At 41.9% G+C, this 20238-nt stretch overlaps 1 protein-coding gene across 1 annotated transcript in view; it reads left to right on the forward strand.

Moving 5' to 3' along the window:
* The first annotated feature begins 7586 nt into the window (after positions 1–7586).
* LOC136632764 (potassium voltage-gated channel subfamily A member 7-like) overlaps positions 7587–20238 on the forward strand; it is a 51355-nt gene continuing 38703 nt past the window's right edge. Inside the window, exon 1 of the mRNA XM_066607907.1 lies at positions 7587–8642. Within this exon, the coding sequence (XP_066464004.1) occupies positions 8043–8642 (600 nt within the window). The 5' untranslated portion in view covers positions 7587–8042. The remainder of the gene's footprint in view (positions 8643–20238) is intronic.

Here is a 20238-nt window from a genome sequence, read left to right on the forward strand (position 1 = left end):
ATGACAGCACACACACACAGATTGCCGTTTGACATTATAGGAAGAGGAAGCAGAACAGGGTTAAAAGGACCCCTACATATCCCCAGTGCTTCCTGTTCCTATGAGAGCATGGACAGTAGAGGTTACCACTATGCTGGTCTAGTGGCTGGTGGCTATATTCAGCAGGAAAATCTGTTGCCGCCAGACACTGTGGGATCCCATGCGGGATGAGACTAAGCACTCCTTTCTTCTCAGACACCATGCCAGGTCTTTGCTGCTCAGAGGCATCCTGGCCCCGGATCTCCTGTACTGTGACTCAGGGAGGCTATATGTCAGGGATGCTTTGTGCTGTGTGATAAGTCATCGAATATTGATGACTTATCCTGCGGATAGGTAATTAATACTTTTTCCTGGAAAACCCCTGTAGGTGATCTGCTGCTAATCTCTTGGTGCCAAATACCCTAGAACACCTTGAGAGGTCTTGTGGAGTCCATGCCCCAGTAAGCGCTCCAACCCACTGGCAATAGGCTTTCTTGCGATGCGAGAGTGAGGGAAAACGCATGATTATGAAACCAATGATTTTCGATGGTTTCATACTCATTTGTGTTGTGTGCACTCAAGCCTTGCAGTGTTAAGAAAAACCTGCGCTATTGCCCATTGTTTTTAATGAGGCCAGCAGCAGCAGCGCTGGCTTCAGTGAAAACATAGGGAGTACATCGTGCTCCCTTGACACAGCTGTGACAGCTATGGCAGGTAATTCCTATATTCCTGCGGGGACCGCAGGGATGAAAGAATCCACTGCCACAGCTGTCACAGCTGTGGCAGAGGTCTGCGATGCTATCTCATTGCTTTCAATGGGGCCAATGCTGCTGCCACCCCATTGAAAGCAATGGATTGCAGGCCACCACCGCAGCAATGATTTTTGGAGATGGGCTTGAAATATAAGCCCTTCCCAGAAAATCATGCCTACCTGTAAAACAAGTAAAAAAAAAAGAATTTACTCACCTAGAAGAGCCGTCTGGCTCTTCTCTCCAGCCCCAGCAATCGTCTTCTGTCTTCTGGAGGCCGGGGATTGAAAATGACAGCTGAGTGCAGCCTGTGATTTGTCACAGCGCTCAGCCAGTCACAGGCAGCTCTCAGCCATTCATTGAATTCAATTCAAATCCAATTTTTCAATCCCCAGCCTCCAGAAGACAGAAGACAACTGCTGGGGCCGGAGAGAAGAGCCAGACAGCTCTTCTAGGTGAGTACTTTTTTTTTTCTTTACTTTTTTTTTGTACAGCTAGGCATGATTTTCAGGGAAAGGCTTATATTTCAAGCTCTTCTCCGAAAATCATTGCCGCGGTGGTGGCCTGCAACCCATTACGCTGGCCCAATTGAAAGCAATGGGATAGTATCATGGACTTCTGCCACAGCTGTGGCAAGGGGTTTCCTTCATCCCTGCGGTCCATGCCGGGATGAAGGAGTTCCCTGCCATAGCTGTCACAGCTGTGTCAAGGGAGCGCGATGTACTCCGTATGTTTTCACTGGGGCCAGCACTGCTGCTGCAGGCCCCATTGAAAATAATGGGCGATAGCGCAGGTTTTTCTTAACGCTGCGAGGCTTGAGTGCACACAATGCAAATGAGTATGAAACCATTGAAAATCATTGGTTTCATAATCATGCGTTTTCACTCACTCTCGCATCGCAAGAAAGCCTATGGGTTAGAGCCCTAATTCAGATATCTATCTATCTATCTATCTATCTATCTATCTATCTATCTATCTATCTATCTATCTATCTATCTATCTATCTATCTATCTCATATCTATCTATCTATCTATCTATCTCCTATCTATCTATCTATCTATCTATCTCTCTATCTATCTATCCATCTATCTATCTATCATGTTTTGTATATTTATGGTTTGCCATATTATTAAGTATAAATTGTTGCCCTTCAACATTTCCTATTCAAAATAAGTTGCAGTTTTTACAAGAGTTGTAATGATGTACACCCCTGTATTATGCTCATTATGATGTTGGGAGTCAAGGGCCTAATGAATGGTTTTGAAACATTACATTTTTTTTACAGAATTAGGTCTCAAAGTTGCAGCCAGCTTTAGCTTTTCCCATCCTTCTTTGCCACAGTGGGTCTCTAGGAGCAGGGGTGCCCCAAGCTTTTTTGTTAGTTAGTTTACTCTGAGGACATAATTTGCTAAGAGTTCAGTTCTCCAGTCTGCCTGGGAAAACAATAAAAGCATAGAAATTAATCAGAAATTTTTAATGAAAATCAATTACAAAAAGTCTTCATTTTCAAAAACACAATGATTTTTAAAAAAAAAAGGAGCGCAATGGTTTACATAGCTTTTAAGAGGTTAAGTAATGCATGATACAGTTACCTTGTGTCAAGTTAAAGTGGTCTGTGTGAAGATAATTGTTATGGCGCACTGCTGCACTCACCCCTGCTCACCTGCTGCTGGACCTGCAGTACTCTCTGCTTTCGGCCTGTGAGTTAAAGGGCAAGTGTGCACTCCACTAACTATTCCTCCACCAATCATCTGACTCCTCTGTGGAGGATGCCTAAGCAATTTGGTTCCACTCCATTTGTGTATTCTTCCGGTTAAGACCTCTGCTTGCTCCTGACTCTGTTTGACTTCCATATTCCTGACCTTGGCTACATTATTGGAGCATGCTACCTGTTTGCCAGCCTGCCATTACCCTCTACCGGATTACCATTCTGAAGTGTATGCTTCCAGCCCTGACTGACTTCTGCTAGTCTTTCAGGTTTGTCTGTGTCCACACCATTAAGTACCATGCCGCAGCCTTGTGCAACATTAGCAGCCACACCACTGAAACTATTTCTGTGAGTTAGGGCTAATGCCGACGGACGGATTTCTGCGGCGTTACACTTCCGCAGCGTTAAATAATAACCAGCGACATGTTCTACTTGCTGCAGGAATACCCGCGGCCGGCTTCCATTGTAGTCAATGGAAGCCAGCTGTCACGCAATACTTCTGCTGTAGCACAGCGGATGTATAGCGTGAATACGCTTCCCCGCCCACCGCCAGACGTGTCATATGACACTGCCAGCGTGTCATGCGCTGTACTGCGCATGCGCGCCGGTGGGTCGTGCGGGACTCGCACAGCGGATCCGAGAGGTGAGTATGGGGTCTTTGGGGGGGCACCATGACGGACTCCGTTGTGGTATTCTGCTTGCGGAGCCCATCATGCATGAGCCCTAATGGCTTTGGGACCCCACAGCGAACATCAAATCCCACTTGGAGAGGTATACGTTAAAAAACGGGTTTCACAAGTGCTGCCTTCAGATCTAGCCCTAAGCCAACCGGTTTATGACAAGGCAGATCCTCATCTGTGTGCTTGACAATAACCTTGACCTGTGTGAAGTTAAAGTGACCCTCAAGTTCACAGTAAAAATGTCACTATACATGTAGAATAGATAATTAACATATTTAGTACCCTCCTTTTCAATGATGCTGTTATGGTTTGTCCCATTCCCAGTTCCCTGGGTAAATTTGCATGGCTGCCTAGCAACACAGCCACATACAAAAAATAGTGGAAAGCCTAATATATGTATGTCATTGTAATTATATAGTTTATTGTTGGCAAATACATATACAGATAGTCCCCTACTTGTGAATGTTGGAGTTATTAACTTCGCACGATACGAACAAGTCTGTCCTGCAGTATAATGTAATGCTATAGCATTACATCATACTGTGAAGCGATCAGACCGGCTTCTATCAAGCGATTCCATAGGCACGACTAGATAGGTACTCTGCATAGTCAGCCCTGGGGCCTTCCAGAAGGCCCCTGGCTGCTGTGGCAACCGCACGGCATCCCGTGATCTTATCGCGGGAGACCATACGGGACCACGAATGTTGGATACAGGCTGTCTCTTACAGCTGACACCCGGCTGCAGCAGCTCCGATAAGCTGCTTGGAACTGTTAACGCTTTAAATGCCGCCATCAATTCTCACAGCGGCATTTAAAGCGATAACAGCACCGATGAGCGGCGCGGCTTGTTGGAGCTGCTGCGGCCAGGTGTCGGCTGTAAGATATAGCCTGCACACGACGTTGTATGGAGCGGGATCCACCCGCGATCCATCTCTATACAAACATTTGTTCGGACATACGAACAAATGTACTTACAAACAGTTACAAACTATCTGTAATTTATTCTCTTTTTGGCATATATGTGCTGTGCAGTATATGCCTTTTCCCTGGAGCTTAGCTGCAATGTATTTATCTGTGAAATTCAGAATGTAAGCTTTATTGAGGCAGAAACTGACCTGAATGCATTCAATTTATATTACATATGTGAAAAAGTTCTAGCACTGTTACAGGTTGGCACTAATATATTGATTCACTGGACTCCAACTTGTGACTCCCCAGCTGTGAAACGGGGCAACAGCCACAGATTGGAGATCACACAGGTCTTATTCATCCTATACAGTTAATGGTGGGCATTCTATACTGTGTAACATTCAAGCCATTTTTTCTTACCACTCAGCTAATTCTGTTTTAGATCTCCAGTCATATTTTGGCAATCACAACATTACAATTATGCTGTTAGTTTCCTAATCTTAATCAGAGGCAGACATACTGTCGGTGGCCTTTGGGCTGTTATTTATGGCAATCGTATCATTTTCAGTTTCTATTAATGAAAGATCCTTTGAGTGACTTATTAATACACCTTTTTATAATTTACTGTTCCTTTATGTATATAATGTTCTGCTAGAATCTTTATTTCACTTTTGTTTGCTGTTACTTGGACCTGAAAGGGAGTTTCCAGACTTCCCTCTCCAAAGACTGATTTTGCTCGGTATATGTAGAAGTTGTTACCTGCTAGCACTCTTTCTTCACAGGTTTTTAGCTGCATGTTGTTTAGGCCCCATTCATACCTGTGACCTGGACTCCAGGATATTTCAATTTTTCGGCTTTGTCCTTGGGGCCGAACAATGAAAATACCGAAACCGCCGGATCCAGGACATGGGGTTCACCGGGTTTCCGGTATTCCTTTCTCGTCACAGAGCAGATTCACACTGAGTGCGTCCTTTGTTCAGCAAGATCCAATGTGTAATTTAAGTGTTCCCTCCATTTTTTGGAGCTGTGTATATACTAAGTTATTAGAATGAAATGAAAGTTGATACTAGTATCTGTATTAAAGTATTTCAGCCTCCGTTGTCTTAAGGCCCATTTACACGGGACGAATGTTGGGTAAACGATGTCCGACACTCGTCCCTGTGTGTTCTCGCTCCTGTTCTGCTGCACAGTAGATAGTATTGCTGGCTCACTCAGCAGGGAGCCTCCCTGCTGACCACTCTATCGGAGAGCTCCTGTGTAATTGCACAAAAGCGAGAACACACAGGGAGGAGTGTCAGGAATCGTTTGCCCGACATTCGTCCCACGTAAATGGGCCTTTATATGCAGGTAATATGCCTCTGTAATAGACTTGCTTTTTCACTCATCATGGCTAGAAAAAGAAGCAAACTGATGATAAACTTGCAAGACTACATATTCAATTTCCTTTCATCAGGGCTCAGTCACACGAGCGGCGATCTGCGCGTATGTCCGCGCGAAAAAACACCCGCACAGCAGGTGCGACCGAAAATCCGCAACTTCCAAAGAAAGAACATATGGCTGGCAATGGGCCTGGTCATGCAGATTTTCGTCCGCACGCGTTGCAGGCATTTTTCCGCACGGAAATGCGTGTAGATCGCCACTCGTCTGACTGAGAATATCTGTCAGCCGTATCTTGCATATCTGTCAGCGGAATATGGATAGAATATACAACCTTTATAATCAATGAAGCTTGTATCTGCTGACATTAAAGTAATTGAATCAATTCGGATTTTATAGCTTTATTGTGGTTTCTTGTGGGACAAGTTGTATTTTTCAATCGTACCATTTACTTTTACGGCATTCATGGTGTAGTATAAATTATACTTTAACTTTATTCTGTGGGTCCGTATGATTACCACAAATTTTATATAGTTTTTTTATGGTGTACTACTTAATAAAATGGCTTTCTGTGGCCATATTTTTAGCCCCATAACTTTTTCTTTTTTCATCAATGCAAGGTGAGGGCTCATTTTTCTGGTGCCACCTGTAATTTTTATTGGTACAACTTTGGGGTACAAACAGCTTTTTAATCACTTTTTAAGTTTTTAACTTTTTGCTGAAGACAGAGGGACCAAAAATGCACATTTCTGGCATTGCATAATTTTTTCTGATGGTGTTCACTGTGTGGGATTAATAGTGATATCTATTATAAACTGGACCTTTATGGACACAGTGATATACTTTTATAAGCAACATTTGGGAAAGTTTAAAAAAAAAACTTTTAACATTTGTAGCATGTAATAAATAAAAAAATCTTTATTTTACTTATTTTCACTGTTGTTTTAGTCCCTATATGGGTCTTGAACTTTCAATTGTTTGATCATTTACATAATATACTGCTATGTGCCAGTTTTTAGAGAGGTGTTCTACTAAACTGTACCACAGGCTGGCCACTAAGGGTCTTCCATACCTCTAATCTCCTGCCCACTGCCTGTTGTCAATTGAAGTTCTCTCTAGTAACAGAAACACCAAGATGGAACACAGGAAGTGAGCGAGGGTGATGATTTATGCTGTCCATAGACATCTACAGTGAAGGGGGGAGGAGACTGCTACAGAGGGAAAGGCACACAGAGGTGACTTATTATGCTAATAGTGAGAAATTGACTATTGTCTAACAGCTACTGAAATCACATCTACACTGATCAGTACTTCTCTCGTGTCCTCCACGATGCTGTTATTTCTGTGTGTGTGCTACAGAGAGTCAGCAGAATGAACTGTTTTCTTTATGTGGCGTGTATAGGAGAAATGATAGCGACAGTCTTCACCCACCAGCTCAGAGAAGACTGAAAATTACAGATATAGTCTGCAGAGGGGAAAACTGTTGAATAATGCAAAATGTAAATCATATAATAGCTAAATATGGTGTTATTCCTCATGTATACACAGCAGCTTATTCTGAAACGTCACCGGAAAGTGCAGATGAGATAACGCTTTAAAGAGACTAGGCAACTGATATAATAAGTACAGGGCAGTAAGCATTACGTGCCCCTCCAACAGTGGCCATTTTCAGGACTGCTCTGGAGTTAGATGTCTGTGGTGAGGGGGTGTAGCTTCATAAAATAAAAGAACAAGGCAGACCTGCTAACTATATTATTTAGTAAACTGATAAAATACTGAATACCTACTGCTCTGTACTACTTATATATACGGTTACAAACCCCTTCAAGGTAAAGTGGTTATAATACAGACGATTTGGACTTAGATCTTTGCTTGCAGTTATTTGCAGATTGCAGTACTAAAATATTCAACTTTTTGCTTTACAAGATGACTATTAAAAATATTGAAAAAACGTAATGGGGATTGTTTAGCAAAGTCTTATTTTTAAAGGCTGCATGGTAGTGGACTTGAGGCTGGGCTGACCTATAGCCTTCAGTGGGTTCCTGCACATTAGCAGGGGAAGGGGAGTTGGGAGGGAGGAGCTGCAGATGTGTATTTTTATTTTGCATGGAACTGTTAGCTTGTGCACTAGAGAGAATCCGATACCTTGAGCTCTGCGAATCTGTTTACAGCACAGAGTGTATTGCAGCTATTGGTATGAAGGTCTGGAAAGAAGTATACAGACGGCAAGAGCAAATGTGACATAATGTTAATCCCCTGAGCCAGGCAGATAGAATCAGAACACGGAGAGACAAGGCTTGTGAGGGAAGGCTGGTGTGTCTCCTCATTTAATGGAAGAAAACTCCACAGGAACTAAAGTTTGCAAAAGAATTTTGGGACTTCGGGAACATTAGACAAACTTTGAGTAAAAGTCAAAAGGCATAACATGTAAACTTATTCCTCCAAGCTCAGAAAAGAGAAAGTTTTTGAAAGTAACCACCATGTGATGAAGGAAAAAGAAAATGTGAAAACTCTAAAGAAAAGAATAGTAAGTAAATAATAAAGCATAAAAAAGGCTATGGATATGATAAATCTACTGGGACTTCCTTGAGGACCCTGATATGCTCTCAGTCATGGAAAACGGAGATGAAGTGATTGGGAGCTCGAACCTCGTCGTGGTCTCCGATGAGAAGAAGTATCAAGTTTGCCGTCTAAAAGACTGCTGTGAACGAGTGGTTATCAATGTATCTGGGTTGAAGTTTGAGACTCAGGTAAGGACACTGAGTCGGTTCCCAGACACCTTGTTGGGAGACCCAAGGAAACGAATGAGATTTTTTGATCCACTGAGGAATGAGTATTTTTTTGACCGGAACAGGCCATGTTTTGATTCAATACTATACTTTTATCAGTCAGGGGGTCGACTACGACGGCCTACTAATGTACCCCTAGATGTCTTCATGGAGGAGTTGATGTTTTACCAGCTTGGAGATGATGTAATCAGGAAATTTAGGGAAGATGAAGGATTTCTTAAAGAGGAGGAAAGACTTCTTCCTGAATGTGAATTTTTGAAACAAGTTTGGCTCCTCTTTGAACACCCAGACAGTTCATCTGCTGCTCGTATCGTTGCCATTATCTCTGTAATGGTCATCCTGATTTCTATAGTCATCTTCTGCTTAGAAACGTTACCTGAATTTCGGGATGAAAGGGATCTATCTTTACCGGTAAGAGTTATATCTAATCCAATTCACATTATTAGAGTTGTTTCTTGAAGATGCCAGTGAACCTAAGATACAAATTTAGAATAAAAACTTCATTTCTTTAGAAATGATCTCTAAATAATGAATATATAATACTCTGCAAAAGTGCCTTGGTTTAAAGCTGAGAACACCTTGAACTTTTAGAGAAGATCTCCATAATGCTGTGGTAATCATATTAATTTGTGAATAGGATACACAAGAGTTTACAAAAAGTTCCAAATGTTCTTTTCACATCAACTATCCATCTTACGTGTTTGTCTAGCCGTAGCTTGGGCCTCACAGTAATACTAAAATGCTGGAAGTTGTTCAAGAATAGCTACAATATACTTGGCAGCTTCAGGCCCTAACATTTTCTTATGTTGATTCGTGACAACTGTTATAGTCATGTTGTAATAACAATAGCTATAGCTTCCTGTATAACCTTAATTCTAATAGTTCCAGTGGTTTGTCACTTTCTTAGCCACAAACCATAATATCAAGCGTCCAAATTAAAGAAGAGTTCTAAAACATGCGTGTCAAAAATGTAAGAAAATAGCTTTGTAATGCGGCTTTCTTGAATGTATTCACTTCCATCAAACTGATGTAGATAACAAATGATCACTTTAAAAATTCTCATTTTCATTAACAATCCTGTAACTTAAAATGTTCTGCAGCAGGACATTATTATGAGGGTCTCTACTCTAATCAAACCAGGGTTTTTATGTTTTTCATTACAGAAATGCTAGTTGAGAAAGAGGCATATAGGAAAACATATTCATAACATTGGGAATGTTTTTCGCATGCAAAAAATTAGTTAGAAACATTGCTAATTGTTATCCTTATCCATTTCAGATGAGCCTATTACAATCTGTATAAATTTCGGTCTAACCACAGGTCAACTGACTCAAATTGACATCATCATAGGAATATATGATGGCCTAAGTTCGAGTCTGTAGACCAGCGCTCAGCCAGCATATTGCTACATATTACGGGCATATAAATGCACCAAAACTGGTCTTATACTGGATTTGTAATTACAGTTTTGGTGCAGTTTTTAATTTATTTATTTTTACCGAAGCCTAAAGTAAATAGAAAATAGAGGACAAATAAGTCCTTTCTTTATGCTTTTCCTTCCTTCATGATCAGGATGTGTGTGAATCCAGCCTTATATCTATGGTCACCTTAAGGGCGAGCACCCACTGGCGTTTGCGTTTTCCGCGGGAAAAAAACGCAGCGTTTTCGCGGCGTTTTTCGCGGCGTTTTTCGCGGCGTTTTCGCGGCTTTTCCATTAATTTCCATTGACTTTCATGGGTGCATTAGGAGAAAAATAAGGACACATATGCAACTGACAGTTCCTATGTTAAAAACGCAAACGCAACGCAAAAAAAACGCCAGTGGACAGGAACACATGTTATCTCTATGCCTGTGCAGGAAAAACGCAAAACGCAGGTAAAAAAACGCCAGTGGGTGCTCGCCCTAAAGGTGTTTTCCCGGGCTACAAAAATACTTAGAAGCAGCACAGAGCCATGGTCCCAGTTATGCCCTGGTCATGTGCCGTTCATTGTGCATGTGACCACTCAACCAATTACAGGCTTCAGCAGTCACATGCTGTTCATAGCAGAATCACCGCTGAAGCCTGTGATTGGCTGAGTGGTCACAGTGCCAACATTGGCATGTTCTTAACAGTTAAAAATAATTAAACTATAAAAATAGTTATTTTCACTTTAAATAAAAAAATATTAGCTTACACATTCCCTTTAAGGCTGCAGAAAGCCCGACAAACTTGACAATAACTGTTTTAAGTTGATCATACACACAATGAAAGTTTTGCTGATACAACAGATAATGACAGCTCACACTAACAATTTGCGTGATTACATTCAGTTAAACATTATAGGCTGCGTTCATACTTGCGATAGGGCTCAGTTCAGGGTTTCCATCTATTTGCTTCATTTTTGAAGTAGAGAAATAAAACTGAAAAAATACGTAAAAATAACACTGCAGACTGCGCTATCTTCCCGTCCAAAAAACAGGAACCTTACGGAATGGAAGCATAACAAGACTAAATCATGTCAATGTGAAGAAGCCTTTAGGCTGAGTTCATATTTTGCCACTGAATCGGCATCAGTTGCAATTTGGGGATTTCTTCTAAATCAATGCAGATAGAAGCAATTCGGTTGTAAATCATTGAGTGGTACAGCAGCGAATGCCAGCAATACCGCATGGCTATTAACAAACTGCTATGATCATTGGGCTGAATTTCAAGGACGTCCCAACTTGCAAATGGTGTGGATTCGAATGGCCACAAAAGCTGAATTCAGCCTTACATGCACTGCATGAACACTGTTTTAATTTTAATATACATCATGTAACTGCTCAGTTCTCCAGCAACACCACAGGGGAGATGAACGCTTGCTGCCAGGTTCCTCTACAGATTACAGCTGGTTGCTGAAGTTCCAGCTGTGAGATACTATGTGATTGGCTTATTTCTGGTGGAACCTTCTAACAATAAGAAATTGCCGAAAGCTCACAACCTCTTTACACTATTCTGCACATAACCATCTTTTTCAATAAGCTGCGACTACATATCATATACAGTATGTAAAATAAGATGAAGCTTCATTCAGGAAGAAAACAGCTTAATTTAGGGCTCTTTTACATGGAATGATTGTTCAAAACATCATTGGATTGTGCGAATTTGAATGATAATTCTAAACATGGCCAAGGATTGAACGACAAATGATTCTTTTGCTTATCATTCATTTTTTGCATGCATAGAAATAATCATTCACTTTTTCACAACCTGTTGTGTATGAACAGCGATTGTTCAGTGGTTCACATTCACTGGTACAGCGAATGAACAAAATGTAAAAGCTTTAGATGCCTGTATAAACTGGCCGACAGTGAACTCTGTCATTTCTCGCTCTGTCTAAAAGGACCCTTCGTCAATAAATCACTCATTTGTTTGCCTACTCTTAGGGCAGTTTTAGATCAGTATAGGTGCAACTCCACTCACCGGCAAAGAGCGAAGTTGCGCCTGAACAAGGGGAATTTCTTCCCCTTCGCCAGCTTCGCCTGCACCAGAGCGCAGGGGTTTGATAAAAAAACACGTGAAGATAGGTGCTGCCCAGTCTTTCCTGCATATAGTATTCACTACATTCGGGAAAGATAGGGCAGGTCCTATCTTCTCTCTGCCGTACAATTAACGTCCGAGAAAAGAGCTGGTGAAGACGAAATCACTGAAATCCTATTGAAACCAGTGATTATCACTGCCACATAAGGAGAGAAGACCACATTCATCTGAATCTGCCTTTACAGTTTTCATAGTCGTTATTCTATCTTCCTAAACCCATGGTTTACAGATGTCCCTAGCTACACAGTGATACGTCCTATGCTGCCAGGTAAATCTCCCCAGTATGTGACTGGGGTTTGTTTGGATCACAAAGGAAATGATTCTAAAGGGTCCACCCTCCATCTCTACAGAACAGGTGCTCGTCTGCTTTTAATTGCATTGTAATCTTTCTTACTATTGTTGTACACATAGGACGTATAATCACTAAGGTCTAATTGGTTGTTAGTGAATCATTTTATAGAGTATAGACCATAGTGAGAAGTGATCGTCTCCAAAATCATCTTGAAAAAGGTTTGTTGATGATGGACCTTAAGGGTCAATTATTGCATCAAAGCCTTGGACATAAGAGGATTATAGATATTGCTGAATGAACGGAAGCAGTAGAACCCTGTTACAGGTGAACTTTGCTAAAAGTTTGCTTCGACCAGAACCCAAACCAAGCTTTTAGCAAAGTTCTACCCGAAACCGGGTTCTATTGTTTCAGTTCACTCAACACTAGTCCTGAACACTGGTGTAGAACACTGGTATTGTAATCCACTGTGTGTAAATTTGCATTTCTGCTACATGCAAATTTAGCTTTAGAGCTTCAATCATTGGGTGAGAGTCATACATTTACCTGATCTGTATTCCGGAGGACAATGTCATATTGCTTATTGCCTGGGCATTGTGTATGTTGGTATCTGTAATCTAACTATAAGCATGTAAAGTGTTCAGTTACCTGAATCTGCTGTAGCTGATCATAGGTTTGCTGGTTTAGAGCTAGGATATACTGTATTTCAACACACTTTTTAATATTGTAAGGAGAATGTATTACCTTACAAGACAAGTGTAATGACAACAATTACGCACAGGAATTTAGAAAAGATCTGCCCAGTAAGCATTATACATATCATATGTATTTAGGTAATTGGGAGAAAATATTAGGACGTTCGACAATATGACATCCCGAGGTCGTGGTGCTGGATAGAACTAGGATCAAAGGGTTAAATGGCACCATGATTACCACATCAGGAATTTACAGTGCACACATGTAACATGATAATAAGGGGGTTCTCCGGGAATATATAAATATAGCTCCAATTACAGAGCACTAGATGTCCTCACACTTCCTAATATATACTCTCTAGAATCCAGCCCCAGCGTACTGATCTTAGAGGAGGTTATAGTAACGTGGGAGAAAGGTGTCTATACAGATTGGATGTAAGTAAGACCTATGAACAAAACACAAGTACATAAATAATTACGCCCCTTACGGCAGCCATGAGCCCCAAGATCAGAGTGCATTGAACAAATTGTTTGGAGAAACAATCCCAAAATACACAAAGATTTAAATATGTCAATGGAAACACATAAGTCAATACCTTTGGGCTATAAACAGGATCTGACTGACCCACCAGAATGCTAGAGCTTCATCCAGTCGACCCAGGCTCTGACACAATAATGGGCCCCAAAGGTCCAGCAGAAGACAAACCAATTTAGAGATAATTTTGGAGTTCAGTGCATGGGGGATTTATTATGACTGGCTTTTCATATGCCTATTAATAAATTTTGCACATCCGTGGCTTTACGTATGTCAGCTAATTTAATCTATACCATCTTTAGGCTAGTGTGCATTATAGTAAATCTGTTGGGTGTTGGGAGGCGATCTGCAAAGTGGCAAAAGTGGCATAAAAATTGAAAAAGGTCCCAAATTTATGCATAAAAGCATCATAGCCTAAAATGTTCAACTCATTTAAGCCAGAAAAATGGTGCAAATCACTTAATAAATTGTTCTGACATTCTTTGGTTGGATGGTGTAAGTCTGTGTTCATACCTCCATTCAGAAGTTCCATAAATGGTAAAAAAAATTTCGTACAACGTAAGGTAAAGCCAACAAAACCCATTTGGTCAATTTAGTCATAATGGCAAGTTCAGTAGAGGATATCAATCAGTTCAGATCTCAGTATCCAAACAGAGGCACCTTGGTACTCTGTAGAGCACTCAAAATCCTTCAGGGGTTGCATAGAAAGTTACCATTATCTGAAATCTGAAGTGCAGACACATCATTTATGATACAGAGCCATTATGTCTCTGGCACAGCTCTTGTAATTTAGTTGTACTGTAAAAACAAGAGAGTGTTGGGGATTTTAGCAGTCAGGCATGCTTGACTGAGGGTCCTTTTAGACAAGCTGAGTTTGGCATATTGATCAGCTCCCATTCCATTTTCTTTTTTACGGACCATGATCTGGATTATGGTGATGGACAATTGCTAGTGCGATCTTCCTGTTCACATGGGAAGATGTACCGCCACTTTGTGAGCATTTTTATGCTTGCCAAAATAAAATTATCAGTTGTCGAACGATGGTTCGCTCATCCATTGACTGATTATTGGTCTCTTTTACACGGCTGGATTCCCGGGTGATCGAGCTTTTGGAGGAATGTTCAGGCTAGATTATCAGCCAGTGTAAAAGGTCCTTTAACCCTTTCCAATCCACTGTCTGACCCCTGAAGACATTGTGATTTAAGGCCCTACAGCTACGATGTTGGAAGACGTCCGTCGGGGTTCTCTTACTGTATATTGCCAGCCTCTCTGCTGTTGGAGCCTATCCAACATCTCTTCTCATGCAGTACTGGCTTTAGCCAGCATATAGAGCCATTGTATAATGGCAGAAAAAGAGTAAACCCCCTAGGAAAACCAGGATACAAATTGGATTGGAAAGGGTTAAATCACATTCACATTTGCACCCCAGGCTCTAGCAAATTTCTGTTATTTAGCTCCAACCTCGGAGCCAAACAATGTAAATACCGGCATCACTGCATCTGGCACATGCTCGAAACGAACAGCGCTGGATGAACCACATTAACTATAATGGGGTCTGTCGAAATTTTCCTGGACAAAATAGGGCAGCTTGCTATGCTATTCCGTCTGGAATTTTCTGCCGGATCTGTGCTGGTTGTCTTACAGTGAGTGTCCATCCTGGAAGTCCGTCTTGTAATTTTAATTCGGTTCTAATGAATTTATTAGTATATCATTCTAGGCATCTGATAATTCTAAAAATCTGGTTGAGAAAATGACTGTGTTTGCCCATGCTGTTCATGTAGAAAGAACATCTTCACCCGTCATACCCTTGTGAGAGGGGTGGTTTATGATTCAGACAAGTTTCCGAAAGGTTTTTTCATGTTATATAGTGTTTTTGTTTTAGGCAACTATTTCTTACATATTATTCCTTTAACTCCTTAGTGACCACCAGTAGGCCTTTCTACAGTGGTCACTAATTGACTTTCAACCTGCACATACATCTTTTTTGAGGCAGTGGCTTAGCTGACTACTGATAGCCGGGCTGGACTACAAAAATTTCTGCTACTGGATAGACGCAATCCAGACTTTTAATGTTGCCTTGTGAGCCGCCGCCGATTGACTGCACGCTGTTGTGTCAGGCTTCCAGTAATGATACCACATTACGAAATCCATTTGTTTTCTGGCTGGTGTTCCGAATTAAAAAGACATTCCAAAGCATGTGGCCGTCTCAGTCTCGAATTCCTCCTCACCGACTTGTGCCTAGACTGCCGTGTGACCGTGAATTCTTTAACCAGTTGTTGGTGATTATGAAAGGGACCCGGTTTTGATTCCTGCTGTGCCTGTTAATACCCATGCAGTAAGACCAACATTGACCCTGCCAGACATCAGGTTTCCAATGGGGCCTTTTCACTCTCCTATCAACACACGCTGATGGAAGGAAAAAGCAATGAACCATAGTAAAGGAAAGATTAGGCAGTGTTCATGATGAATACTTTACCCAACCTTCCATCCTCTATATAGATACTACCCGAAGAGGAGCTGCATGCTGTAATGTGCAGCTTTTCCTGCCTGTTACTGCTCGTCCACAGCAAAGTTCGACGAGCTGTCCCAACAAATGAGGTTATTCCCTATCCGCAGGCTAGGTAATAACTTTATGATTGGTGCGGATCTGACTGCTGAGACCCCCACTACTTCCAAGAAAAGGGGTCCTGAAGGTCTGAAAGTGAATGGAACAGGCACAGACAGATACAGGTCATTTTACTGCCTGTACCTGCGCATGCCAGCCCATATAGAAGTAGACAGAGGTGGGGGCAACAGCCGAGAAAACGGTCAGGTAGTTAAGTCACGTGACTACTGCCATTTGCATACTTATGGACAGGAGAGCATCATATCCAGTGTTTTTACAGGCAGCATGGGGCCTTAACATAAACTGGATCAAGATACAAAGTTTACAATATCTTCTATAAGCTATAACTTACATTTTATCATGAATATTACATTCTACCGTTGTTACTTCTTTACAATTCAGCCTTGCTACGGGTGAAATCACTGACAGTTATCTTATATATAAAAAATGGTTGCTTACTCTCTTAAGGTCCATTTACATGTTCGATCAAATGCTTATCCCTCATCTTTGCACCATGTAAAAATGGCTAATCAGTCAGTTGACAAATGAGAAAACACTTGTTTGTCATTTATTACATCTTATATGCGGGTATAAATTTTTGGGGGGTATTTGCAGCACATTGCCTCATGTAAACAGGGTTGTACTGTTGGCAATATTGAAGCTGTGTGTGTCCTAAAGATCATTAGTGCAATTGATCGTTCACATAAATGACTAATGGGTACTAGTGTAATAAGTCTTCACCGGAACTATGGGTGGAGACATGGGATGGCCGGGATCAGTGACAGGGAATGGCCAGGTCATGGCCCCAGCTGTGCATTGGCTGCTGGCGCCGCTGGAGTAGTACCCACACAAGCAGTTACCTCCACCAGCTTCTTACTGGGATCACTGCAGCTGACTCATTGCTGCTCTGTTTTTTGGGCTGTGTTCTCCTCCAGAGCTTGTGAAGCAGCTCCTCTGGCCCCCGCTCTGCTGCAGGCTCCTGCGCCCTGACAAGCTGTGGTTGCGGCTTGTAGGGAAGCCCCTACTCTGTCTGTCGCTCTGCTGGCTGCTCTGTCCCGAGAAGCTGTGGGAGTGGCTAGTAGGGAAGCCGCTCCTTCGGTCCCCGCTCTGCTGGCTCCTTCGTCCACCGCTCTGCTGGCTTCTCTATCCTGACAATCTGTGGGCGCGCCTAGTAGGGTAGGCGCTCCTCCGGCCACCGCACTGCTGGCTCCTCTGCCTGACAAGTAAGCCACTCCTCCAACCTTCCACAGTGCAAGCAGATGCTGCATCTGTAATGAACCGTGGCAGCCAATCCGCAACATGCCCATTCCCTGTCACTGATCCCGGTCAACCCATGTCTCCACCCATAGTTCTGATGGAGACATATTGCACTAGTACCTGACTAATGATTTACATTGAGCTAAACAAGTGACAATTAACTTGCTACATCGTCATTATCTGCAGAAGATTTGCCTGTGTGAATGGGCCTTTATATAACCGCACAAATTTGGGATACTGTATTTGTGCACTCTATTTAGGTGACATTATCCATAAAACTAAGGGGCCTTTTACACACAAAGATAATCTTTCAAACTAATGAAAGATTTAGTGATCTATTTGCATAAAGTGTTAATGGCCATTAAAAAGAAAAAAATGTATACTCACTTATTCCTCCTCCGTCAGTCTGCTTTCCAGATCTTCACTTTACCTATCTTTTCCTTTCTCCTGCAATCTGGGGAAGTCATCTCACCTCCAGCTGTTTGATTTTTCTGCTTCCTGTAACGTTACGTACATTCATATGCAGTCTCCTTCCTGCCAGCAATGTACGTTACATCACAGTTTACAGCCTAGCGGGGGAGTGCCGAGCTACTGCAGAGTCTGCGCATGCGCACTGTCTCAGCAATAGATCAGTATTCCTTCCCAGCCAGTGAAGGCTACGTAACAGGGACGTGACCTTCATTGAAGAATGTGAGGAATGCTGGCTTCATAATAATCCTGTGGGCTGGTGGAGACATGACCCTGGTGACGGCAGAAGCTCCGGGAGGAGATGATGCTGTAAGAAGACTGCCTGTCGAGGAATAGGTGAGTATACATTTTTTTTTTCTAATGAGAAAACCCCTTTAACACTTTATCTTCTTAATTTGCATGTAAAAGGATCTGTAGGAGTTGTTTGCAGAGCCTAGCCTGTGATTAAACACACTCTCAGCTGTGCAAATAGCTGCCATCACATTCAATTGTTCTCGCAGCTGCTGGCAGATTCCATTTTTCTCTTGTGGTGAGTATGAACATGCCATGGGGAGAACATTGTGCAGTCTATTGAAAGATGAGCAAAATACATTCAAATGGAATATATTTCCTCAGTCTTTCAGAATCTGAACGATGAATTTTAAGTGAACCAAAATCCATTGTTCAAACGAAAACTGCACGATGCCCATGTTTATATGTAACAATTATCGCTCATTTTCAGCTGTTTAGACGAATTTTGCTTGATAACAGTTGCGTGCAAAAGGGCCTGTTGTTACCAGCACAGGGTTCACATAATATGGTGTATGGTTCCTGTGGTCTTGTGATTAGCCCTAATGGATGATAAATGCTCCATAGAGTCCATCTTCTCTTCCTTGTTTCCCATGACTGGAGTATTTGAATATTTTAATACATCCATGCCATAGATTAAAAGATAAAAAAAAACGTATTTCCTTCATTACCTCTAGTAAACCTTTCATTAGATCTCACCCAACAAAACCATGGGTGGCCGGTTGAGTCACTTTGGTGCACATTTACAAAGTGCAGGAGGACTAGCACAGCAGAAAATCTAAATACAGCACTGATCATATTTCCCACAAGCCTCAAGCTGGCTCTGAAGATAAAATCAGATACTTCATACCACAAAGGAACTGGATCTGAGTTGCGTAAGTAACGAGGGCTCTTCTAAGTGAAAATTGCTCTACCAGTAATGGGAATGAGAACTACAGTAGATATTAACTACAGAGATAAAATCTCCATAGAGTTGTGTGATAGTTGATGAAGAGCCTTCTTGTCATCCAGTATTTAAAGGGGCTTTCCTGGATCTTTACTATTAATGACCTGTCCTCAGGATGAGCTATGAATAGTTGATTGGCGAGGGTTCACCACTTGGGATCCCTGCCGATCAGATGATCCCTGAGCCAGTTGTCAGTATGGACAGTGCTGGAAGCTAATAGCACCATCTGTATTGCAGTGGCCTGGTTTGGTACTGCTCCTATTGAATTCATAATACCTGAGAATTCGCTAACCAGTGGGAATCCTAAGCAACAGACAACTGCTGATCAACTACTGATGACCTATCCTAAAAATAGGCCATCAACAGTAAAAGTCCCTGGAAATCCCTTTAGAATCATAGAATGGTAGAGTTGGAAGGGACCTCCAGGGTCATCTGGTCCAACCCCATGCTCAGTGCAGGATTCACTAAATCATCCAAGACAGATATTTGTCCAGTGTTTGTTTGAACACTTCTTTGAATGAGCACTCACCACCTCCCGTGGTAACCTGTTCCACTCATTGATCACCCTCACTGTCAGAAAGTTTTTCTAATATCTAATCTGTGCCTCCTCCCTTTCAGTTTCATCCCATTGCTTCTGGTCTTTCCTTGTACAAATGAGAATAGGGCGGATCCCTCTGCTCTGTGACAGCCCTTCAGATATTTGTAGACAGCTATTAAGTCTCCTCTCAGCCTTCTTTTTTGCAAGCTAAACATTCCCAGATCCTTTAACTGTTCCTTGCAGGACATAATTTGCAGACCACTCACCATCTTAGTAACTCTTTTCTGAGCTTGCTCCAGTTTGTCTATGTCTTTTTTAAAGTGGGGTGCCCAGAACTAGACACAGTATTCCAGATGAGGTCCGGCTAAGGAAGAGTAGAGGGGGATAATTACCTTACTTGATCTAGACTCTATGCTTCTCTTAATACATCCCAGAATTGTGTTTGCCTTTTTGTCTGTTGCATCACATTGTTGCCTCATGTTCAGTCTATGATCTATTAGGATACCCAAGTCTTTTTCATATGTGCTGCTTAGCCCAATTTATTGTATTCTTACCCAAACAGTTTCTACAGAACTACCATTCTCTGAAGCTTGAATCTCTGCGGAGATTAATGTTTTCCTAATATACAACGCAACACCTCCTCCTCCTCTTTTTTAGATCTGTTTCTTATAAATAGGTTGTATCCGTCAAGTCTTGTATTCCAATCGTGTATCATTCCACCAAGTTTCCGTGATGCCTGTGACATCATATTTCTCTTCCTGTGTTAGGAGCTCCAATTCTCCTTGTTTGTTTCCCATGCTCTGTGCATTTATGTAAAAACATTTTGG

This window comes from Eleutherodactylus coqui, chromosome 6, assembly GCF_035609145.1.
Source record: "Eleutherodactylus coqui strain aEleCoq1 chromosome 6, aEleCoq1.hap1, whole genome shotgun sequence".
NCBI lineage: Eukaryota > Metazoa > Chordata > Amphibia > Anura > Eleutherodactylidae > Eleutherodactylus > Eleutherodactylus coqui.